General features: G+C 42.7%; 1 protein-coding gene across 1 annotated transcript; it reads right to left on the bottom strand.

The window, feature by feature from the left end:
* Window positions 1-4616: 4616 nt before the first annotated feature.
* Window positions 4617-10315, bottom strand: LOC109482583 (GFP-like non-fluorescent chromoprotein). The gene is made up of 7 exons (XM_019785353.1): window positions 10231-10315; window positions 7236-7297; window positions 6771-6863; window positions 6138-6289; window positions 5822-5921; window positions 5280-5410; window positions 4617-4825 (listed from the first exon to the last, which is right to left on the bottom strand). Exons 2-7 carry the CDS (start codon window positions 7236-7238, stop codon window positions 4639-4641), a joined length of 666 nt encoding a protein of 221 aa, XP_019640912.1. The 5' UTR covers window positions 7239-7297; window positions 10231-10315; the 3' UTR covers window positions 4617-4638.
* Window positions 10316-10556: the final 241 nt, after the last annotated feature.

Below are 10556 nucleotides of genomic sequence, written 5' to 3'. Positions count from 1 at the left end.
CTCCCGGTCTGCAGCCCGCATCCTCACACAGTTGATATATGTAGGTTGTACAGACCTACACTAGCATGCCTATGTTTAGGTGCCGATAGAAGAACGCTTATTTACATTCTAGAAACGTTGCATTCTAGAAACGTTACATCAATAGTTCTTGCTTATAAACCTGCATTCTTCCTGCAGTCTCTTAGTGTCACCGACGAAAGGTAGTGGATGCTACCTGAAACGTCTGACCATTTCCAAAATCATATCCAGTTGCTTGAGCAGCTGTTTTTTTGCGTTACATGTTTCTCATCTTCAATTTTTCCTAGATCACAGTATCGACATATTCGTTGTTCTAGGGAGTTAGGTCTCCTGCTTTCGATGTGTAATTTGTGGCAGCTTATTCGACATCATGTGGTAGTTTTCAGCTAGCTACGTGATACGCACGGTATTTGTAGACATGACCAAAGCGTTCGACTTCGAATTCGTGGACCACGCTCTGCTCCTCCAGGTCTGCTCCAGCAGAATGGTGGCATGGATTCACGGCTACTTGCAGGACAGACTGCCGCCACTAGTTATCAAAGGGGACACGAGCTCCTGGTGCACACTTTATTCTAATTAAATTGTAACAAGACAATACATTGGCCACCCAGGCAGCATGGCTGATTTCGGCTGCCAAAAGATCCAAAATTAAAATACACAATAAAACATACTAATACAGTAAGCTAACAAGTACGACATTAAGCTAAAATCAATCAATTAACAATACAGAATAACCACAAACTTAAGTACAGAGCATAATAAAAGTATTCAAACAGGATAATAATAATATAGTGCTTTGGAGGTCAGAGGTCAGAGGCAATATAATACAATATGTGAGGAAATGTATATAACGCAAGATCATATGAGGTTATCTTATGTGGTATCACTGGAAGGACCATCAAAACGTTTTGTGGCGGAAATAAATGTTTCAAGTGCCTCAAATAGTTGTTTGTGTGAATGTTACAGCCTGGTAGCCCCTCGGTTAGACGGTGTGGTGTGAGTTGCTCTACTGTGGAGGCTAAAATGTGACGCTGGTGGCTGTAGAGACCACAGCGTAGCAAGTAATGGGAAACAGTCTCAGAAGAGGAACCACAGGAGCAAATTTTGTCTTTGATTTTCATCAGGTGCAAGGTGGCATTTAGTGGGCTCCAGTCCATTCGTAGCCTTGCAGTAAGGTACTCGGATGTTGTAGTACCGAGTACCTTGACGTCTGTACAGCTGGTTATGTCTCGAGGTGAACAGGTATTCCTTGCACTTTCTCTTGAAGTCGTTTAGGCTACTGGCTTCCTTCAGTGCCTGTGGAAGACGGTTCCAGAGGGTAGAGGCGTGTGTAATAAAACTGGACCTGTACACCTTCGTTCTACAGCGGGGAACGTGAAGCGAAGATGTGTAGTGTTGCGTAGCTGTAGACGAGTCGTTCTCCGTTCGTCTCTAGTGGAGGGGATGAGTGACTAACATCTGGTGTACCACAAGGTGGAGTGATTTCCCCATATCTGTTCCTGCTGTTCATGAGCACGCGGACAATAGTTCACCTGAACACACTAAATGACAATGTTGGCTACGCCGGTTGGCCAGAACACGGGCTGATGAGCACAGGGTGGACTCAGGGTTCCCATGGCAAGAACTTCCAGAATCCAGAGCTCGTTTCTGCACCACAAAATCAGACTCTACAAGTTAGTTTTTATGTGTGTGTTCTACATGTTGTTGTCGTGAATCTGTATGTCCTGTACGTGCCTACATTGTATTTTTATGTTAGGTGAGTACAAGTCAGCGGTCCATAATTGTTTATGTACTGCTGCCATGCTGATCATTGCTTGAATAAAGAAGTAGTACAGCGGGGTAGCTCTGCATGGGAGAATGGCGGGAGAAAAGGACGATTATGGTAAGGCAGATTCTGGTGGGCAAGAGGAGTCTATATTGGCCGCTTGTATCCATTGGCCTCTTGTATTTGTGTTGGGTAATGTTTTTGTAGTTTTACATTTGATCAGCTGGTATGCTGTTGCTTTTTCAATCTCGAGGCAATGTGCTTCAATTCTCAGTTTTGTAATGGTAGCTACGAATTATTTATTTTGAACTGATGGGAGATAGTTGTCGATGTGAAAGTCCTTTTTACTATGGCTTCGCCTCACCACGTAGTGGTATTTCCCCGGGCATTTCAAACACCAATAAATCACGGAATGACAGAAACGTGTAACCTTAGGGCGTACAGTACAGAAGATGGATTTTATCACGAGATAATTCTATATAATTAGCTAAAATTGTCAGCGCGAGGAGGAAGGAGAATGTGCCCGTTCCCCCACACCCTACCGTAGATGGTAAGCAGATCGAAAGGGTTGTCACTTTCAAGCTTCTTGGTGTACAGATCTCTGCGGACCTTACATGGGACGCCCATGTTCAGTACATGCTATCTAAGACGCGACTCAGAATCTACTATCTCGCTGCCGCCAGGAAAGCTGGACTTTCCACGGATGTACTCACCCAGATCTACGTGTCATTTATTCGTCCGATCTTGGAGTACGCCAGTCCCGTTTGGGGGGGTCTACCCAATCGTCTGGCTTACACTCTCGAAGGAGTCCAGAGACGCTGTTGCAGAATAATGGGCATTTCTCCGAACTCCTTGCCGACCTTGGCGTCCAGGGGTGACCAGGCAACACTACGTGTCTTCCGGAGTATCCTAGATGATAAGGATAACCCACTGAACTGTTTTATATCCTGTCCATTGCATAGTGGCTATGACCTCCGACGAGTTAGACATGTCATGACTTCACATAGCCGTACTAAGAGACATGAACAGTCATTCTTCCCCAGAGCCATTAAGCTGTACAACATGAGCTAAGCGATGAGAACTGATATACATTGTACTTGCTGTTTATATTTGTTCGCTTTTTAGCTGTTTTTATATATGTACAACAATGTCCGGTTTTAATTTAATAATGTACCGTTCGCTTTTTAGCTGTTTTTATATATGTACAACAATGTCCGGTTTTAATTTAATAATGTACCGTTTTAAATCGTGTTCCTGAGAGCCCAGTGTTTTTACTGCATTTTGATGTAACTGTCAACGTATTTCATGGCACAAATTTATTTGTACAGGCAAGTTGACTGCAATAAAACTGAAACTGAAACTGAAACTAAATCAGGTCAATGGTTTGTGTAGATGCGCAGACTGTATGTGGAAAAAATGATAACATTCAATGTTCACACCATTTCTAAATATCAGGTATCTTTGTTTATGGACATGGGCGGTTTAATTTCCTCTATGCATTGTTTCGCCTTTGTGCTTGAGATCAGCTCTATACTTCATGTGTATGCTATTATCAAGTACAAAATGAATAAACAAAAACAATTTGAGCAATCAAGTACCCAAAGCCTTTATTTCAAATACCAAAGACAAGCAACATAATCCCAAGAATGGCAGGAAACAGACCCATCTTTAACGAAACATTTAGAAATAAAAAGCTTCTTGTGTAAATGTTGTGATATTCTTACCATTGGAAAATTCACATTCGTTCTTTGTCATTACATTTTTGTGCACAAGGGATCGTTACTAACTCTCGTTTTACTGCTACAAGTGTTAGTAGCTGATTGGACTAACTCGAAAGAACCATTCCCAGAAGTACTGACGGTGCTCAGTCTTCTTATCAATATGACATAGGATACTGTATCAATATGACAATCAGTCCAATAGGAGCTAAAGATACTTTATCTCTATGACAATCAGTCCAATAGGAGCTCAGGATTCTCTGTGACTAACAGTCACCACAGCCTCCAACACAATGGTAACATGTACTTGCAATTGCATATGCACAATCAACAGCATTTCTTATCAATACTAAGTATTGGCCTGGTGTAACCATCGATGCAATAAATGCCGGCGCAGTCACTTATAACGCCACATGAAAAAACCTCAACGTTACTTAACTACGCACATTGTGTTCCTTGTTATTGTCTTATTGTTTTTGACTAGAGTTGTTGATCCAGACTTCTCACGAGAACGTACAAATTTCCAGATGGTACCCATCTTTGGATATAAAAATATTAAGCTATGGTGGTTCACAATGTACTTAACCTACATGATCACTAAAGTAACCTGCCATTAGGGTCCTAAAAGAGAACTACTGATAGAATTTTGCTGACCCAGGCTGTGTTGTACAGCCCTCACCGCTGTACCAAAACCAACAATATAATAAAAAATGATGCGAAGTATCCAGTGAGACTTACATTTGACTGTCAAAAACACCCCCTTTGAAGTACAAGGAATGCCTATGAAAAACAGTATTTCTTTATGAAAAGCAGTATTAGGATCTTCACTCTCAAATGAGGTGTTGTTCTCAAGAAAGTGTGAGAGAAAAAGGTTGGTTGACAATCATGGCCGTCATATGTCTGTAGCCGAATGGTGAAAACGTCTTGAATATTAAATGTATCCGTATTAAATCTGTCAGTATTTATGAGAAATACATGTTTTAAAATATTGACAAATTAAAACTGAGGTAAGTGATCGATATTGAAAGTTCTGTAACGGCCATGTTTTCCTTCTTCTTGTTTTGGTGCTGAGTGTAACTAGAATTTATTGTATTATGTTTTGGGGGTGTTTTCAAGCAAATGTTACACACTGGACGCTTACATCAAATCGCTAAAGGCCTTCTGCAACTCCCTGAAGGTGAATTCGGTGTCCTGTGCATTTCCCTTGAGCTCCGTCTTACGGAACACGAACATCGGCTCCTGCTGCAGGATGTTGGCGGCTATCGGGCTGGCGAAGGTGTGGTTGGTCCGCACCGAGCTCTGGTAGCGTTTCCCACTGGTAGTGCTGTAAGGTGGGGGTCGGGTACAGAACAAGTTATTAAAAATACATTTTTAGCAAGAGAAACATCCTCAAATGCAAAGGATTAATTGTATAGAAATGAGAGGAATGTCCTCTATGATTGTATTCAAGAAAAGTTTCCCAATTTTCAAATTTACATAGAAACGAAAAATTCTTATTCATTGCTATTCATTATAGACAGACCCTGTACTACTAGCTCCATATGTTCATACATCTACAACTGCCTTCAAAAGCGAGAGGTGGTTGAAATTGCTACATCACTATGGAACAAGCTTCCTTGTCAATGCTTCCCAAATGGTTATAGCCTTTAACTTTTTAAGTATAAAGTAAACAAACATCTGTCTTCACAGTTCCAGATTCCCTAATGTAACCCAAATCATGTAAGTGCTTCGTATGAGCTTTGGTTTGAGGTAAAAAATGAAGTAAAAAAAACACGTACGTGTATGTCCAGTCATAGGTGGCCCGGATGGTCTTGTTGTCAGGGTACACCATCTTGGTCACATTCCAGTCAGCAGCCTTGAGCGACTTGGTCATCACAGGGCCATCAGCTGGGAATCCGGTCCCGACCACCTACAGAAAAATATTGTCAACACAATTAGTATTCATGACTTCAGCAGAGGAACTATACCTCGCAATTGCAATCACTCACATCAGATTGTCCCTTCTTTCTACCTGTGTCGGAGAGGATTTGTAAATATTGCCCCTCAACTGCAGTGGAAGACGAAACTAATTGTTCATTTAGTGGCGGCTGTGTCCCCCTAAAAATACGGCATTTTCCAAGCAGTCACACAAGAGCAACATACAAAAGAACGTGAAGCTTTAAAAAAACTTAAAAACTTTGGGTCTCTGAGTGTTCGCTTACTAGAAAACCGACCTGAGGAAAGCAACGTCAACACCACTGTCGTCTTCATGACACCCATGCGGAACACGCATTGTGTAAGAAGCCGGATTTTCAGTCGAAATATTACCGGATTGCTTTACCTGCATCTCTCCTTTGATGTGGCTTCCCTCGTAGGTGTAGCGGTACTGGGCATCCATAATGGCACCGTCTTGAAACATCATTGTGCGGCTAACCTTGTACCTAAAACAAACAAACAAACAAACAAACAAACACATGAGACAAATGTTGCTAATATTCTCTTTTCACTAGGGGTTGTGACCGCTGATCGACTGCTGAACGACAAATTGTTTATGAGATACATTTTTTGTTCTTACCCTTTGTGTGTTCTGTTGCCTTTTAAATCATACATTACATGATGGTAAGAGGAGGGTGATTAAAACAGACTCTAACCCTTACCCCTTGCCGTCGTGCATGGCGGCCTGGAAAGGCGACATCCCGTCAGGGTAGGGCAGGTACTGGTAGAAGCCGTACCCGAAGTGGGGAATGAGGATTTGGGCAGAGAACGGGAGGGAACCCTTGGTGGACTTCACTTGTAGCTCCTGGGAACCCTGAAGATGAAAGAGATCCGATTTAGTTTTACAGGTCGCTATCAAACCCAAAAATGAAATGCCCACAACAATGTCCTCAATTAGAGAAGACATCCATATCGTAATCTCCAAGCAATTTTTTCAGTAGCCGATGTCTTACTGTCTAACCGGTTGGTTACAACTTTGCCACCAACAGATCTGTCTGGAAATTCTATATATTGGTCGTTATTTGACTATGGTGGAGTGCAACGCAACAGGTACATGAAAGATGGCTATTTGCTAGTGTCTGCCTAGGTCGCATGTCTAAGCGTGTATTTTAAAAAGGCATTGGACATCTTTCTACGGGCCTAGAAGAGGTGCTATAGAAGATGGCAGCCGATATTCAATGAAAAATTACTTGGTAAATTATAATCATAAACATCTAGCCTGTGCTTGTATGATACACATTTCTTTCGCATGATGTAAGCCAGAAAAAAATGGAATAAACATGACATATACTTACATCTTTTGGGTTGCCGCTGCCACGGCCCACCATGTCAAACTCAATACCATTGAGGGAGCCAAAAACGTGAATCTCGTGGGTAGCTGGGAGAGGCTGCAATCATAATATTTTATATCAACAAACTTTTAAGGTGCGTGGAAACATTATATACAACCCGTCAATCAATCGAGTCAGCCCAAGGTAGCCTCAAGCTATGTTGTCTACAGAATTGTTTGTGCGGAAACATCATAGAAATGCCTGTGGAATTCCGGAATTTTCGGCACTTAAATGTATGATATATTAGGCTAGCCCCTGAGACGACACCAAAACGTAGATACGAAAATAAATTGTCTACCTAAAGTACGGGATTTTTTCTCCACAATGCAAATGTGAAGCAAAAGCAACCTCCAACTTTTATTAGATAACATTATCACTGTGAAATTGAGTAAACTTGAAAAGTTGAGATAATAAGTGCAGGAAATTTACCATGATTGCTTCGATGTATGGGATGTCTCAGATAACCGCAGGGGAAATGAAACGTATGGTGTCTGAAAAAATAAAAATAAAAAGTGCCGTTAATCATTTCCGCTTATACTGTTTATTAGACTATTTCTTATGTCTTTTTATTCTACAGGGGGTCAAATATGAAAAAAGAACATGTACAGGGACCTTGGAAATAAGTTTCAAGTCAGGACATTTTTGAACATGTACAGGGACCTTGGAAATAAGTTTCAAGTCAGGACATTTTTGTACAAGGATAGTCAACAAAAATACTTGTTTGGATAAATGTCATTTAGAAAGTATCATGTGTTGCTGTGATCGTGTGGCTGTCAAGGGACGTTGTTCTTCTTTTGGTCCAACGTGCCTAGTCAAGGACTAGTTATAGACATAGACAAAGCCTAGATTATTTCACTTCATTTCACGTGCATTGAGCTAGCTGTAAAAACCGTCAATCGCAAACAAGGATGCGAATTATCATCTTATGTCTGCTCAGTGGGCTGGAAACAGCATATATTTCAGAAGTTGAAACAGGTCTCTTCTAGCCCGTTGTCCAGTCTACCGCGATTTAGGTGGCCTCTCTTCGGGCCCGCATTAGTTCTTCGCCGCCCATTTGAACTAGGCTCTCGAGCTCCGGGAGATTTGCACGGCGGGAGTTGAGTAAATTTCCCCCGTGCAAAACTCCCCATAGCCTGATGACCATTCTCGGCGGACCGGCTTTGGAATGTTCCGGTCGGTCTGCGCCCCAGTTTGGTACAGGCCTTTTTGTGGCACTCGAGCGTCGCAGCCAGTTTTTCAACTCACTGTGGCTGAAAACATCAGCGTGCGCTGGGCGTGAGGCTGGGCCGGAGGGCACTCAGTGCCATAGAGATAAAGGGGAAGCAAGACGATCTGTTTAACCAGGCTAAACTCTCCGCCACCCAGCTCAACTAGGCTTCCTAATCTACAAGCAGATTTTTCGGTGGGGGGGGGGGAGAGACAGTATGAAATTGGCCAGTCTGTAGGCATTTCCCCACTCTTCCCCCCACCGAAAGATCTGCTTGGAGATTAGGCTTCCCGGTCGGAGTTTTGCACGACGGGTGTACGCGTGGCCTACTGCAGGCTAGGCCCGTAGAGAACCCGTTCAATCGACGCGTTTGATTAGACACCCGGCAGCGCTTTAACTGGCAGTTTTAATACGACTGGGTACATTCGTCGTAGCCCGCCGTAGAAGTTGCAAGCTGGCTGTGAAAAAACCACATAAAGATCCAGGACATCCTTTTCATCCTTATTAAACAACAAGTTGGATTTCGTACTTTCACGATCAACTATACGGCCCGAGCCGCCATGCACTAGTACTATGGGAGGGTAAGAGACGTCACACATGTCATTGTGGGGGCGGCACAGGGCAGGGTTAGGAACAGCTATAGGTACGGAAACTATCAACTATGAATATAATAACATAGCGCGACGTAAGTATAGTTATTATAGTAGATTAGAGGAACGAAAAAAAAACAAGCGACACTATGGGGAAGGTCAAAGGCTTTATTGGTAGAACGGTGTGCTAGGACGGCCCGAGCTAGACCGAATGCCTGAGTTCCGAGTGAAACATGAAGTGCGAACTCGGGCACAGTTCGGGCAGGTGTCGTAAGTACCCGAAGTCGACGAGCTCCGCTGAAGGCTGGCGGGGAACTTTTTCCAGGTTGGGCACGCCCCTCCCCGGCAAGGGGCGCCGATGTCAGCAAAAAGACTTCAAAAACCTACCGCCCAGGTTAACATCCGCGCGAACCTCCCAGGTTAACATCCGCGCACACCTTTTTGCTTCTGTTTGGACTGAAGCCCGAGGCCCCGTCTTTTCGGGTTAAGATATGGGTGGTTAAACCCATATCTTAACCCGAAAAGACAAAGTGACAAGTGATAATTAGCAAAAGACAAAGTGGCAAGTAGTAATTAGCAAAATCGTAGTACACAGGGAACTACTGAAGAGAGCCCATTCAAACGTCAAACGGTTGACTAGATACCGCGCTAGGTCTCTTAATTGGCAGTTACACTCGTCGTAGGCCGTATCTGAAAGCCTTTCCACTGGAGCGCTCGCCGTCAAAACTAGGCGGGTGGGAAAACCACGGACGGAGGGAAAAGTTTTGTGAAGAAACTTTTTTGCTGATTTTAATCACCTTGCAAGTTGGGTAATCGTTGTCTGGTAAAAGACAGATGTTTTGGAAACCAATGACGGCGAAATGTACAGAAATCTGGGCTGATATTCGTGAAATACAAGTTTTTTAGTGCGGGCACGAAGATTCCAGTGCTAAAACCAGTGGAAAATTGGGATAATGTGGAAAAGAAATTGCTTCATCGACCATTGTAACGCGATTTTAAAAAGTGATCTTGATCCTGATCAGATCAGATCAGATCAGATCACTAAAGCCGACGACCGTGGTGCAAATAGAATTACGTAGTCGACCGACTTAAAGCTAAAGATATTAACTTTCCAGGCACAATTTTGCACTGAAACTAACGCTACATGGTCGCCTTACCTACAGCTGGGTGCAGAAAGTTTAGAAATCAGGCATCCCCATTTTTACCGATCAGAAAAGCGCTTCAAACACTGATAGCCCCTTTTTGCTGAACGGTAAATCAATTATAGAAACATTTACGGAGAAAAAGTAAGCTTCCAGCATCCGCCAATAATCAGAGCAAATGAATACGAATATTTCAATAATTGAATAAATCAAATCTGCAATAGAAATAAGTCTATTTGCAAATGAAAGCTACACCTATACAGTTTCTTTTTGACGACGACATCGTTAAAAGTGCGTTGAAAGTTTGCGAAGAAACGGTGGAAAGTTTGATTTTGTACCCGTTCTTCTCAAATCAAATTTACGTCGCGAAAAAGCATACATCGTAAGTGCATCGTACGATGTACGTGACGTCGACGTCCGGAACGTAAGTCATTAAAGAAGAAAGATGATTTCAAGCAAACATATGTGGGGAGTATGATACTCACTTTGAACAGTTGCCTGTCACAAGATGAAGACAGTCGGTCTGGTGATCGTCCCGTCGCTTGAACACAGCGTCGTTCTCTCTCCGTCTTTTATGGTATGGTCGACAATGCCCTCATTTGCATTTGCGTCATAACCAATAGCTCTGGGGCACACGTGATGATCTTGTGATGTTTTTTTTTTTACTTAACAAGTGGCCATGGCCTACATCGCTGACACAGACATACACATGGAGAATCGCAATGAAACACCACTAACAGGTGTATAGATGGAACATTTATGTGAATTTGACAGAATAACTAAAATCCAATGTGACTACAGTGAAAACTGA

This window comes from Branchiostoma belcheri, unplaced genomic scaffold (genome assembly GCF_001625305.1).
Source record: "Branchiostoma belcheri isolate BF01 breed outbred unplaced genomic scaffold, Haploidv18h27 scaffold6, whole genome shotgun sequence".
Taxonomy (NCBI): domain Eukaryota; kingdom Metazoa; phylum Chordata; class Leptocardii; order Amphioxiformes; family Branchiostomatidae; genus Branchiostoma; species Branchiostoma belcheri.
The sequence above is the reverse complement of the archived record's forward strand: the minus strand, read 5'-3'. Positions and strand labels throughout refer to the sequence as shown.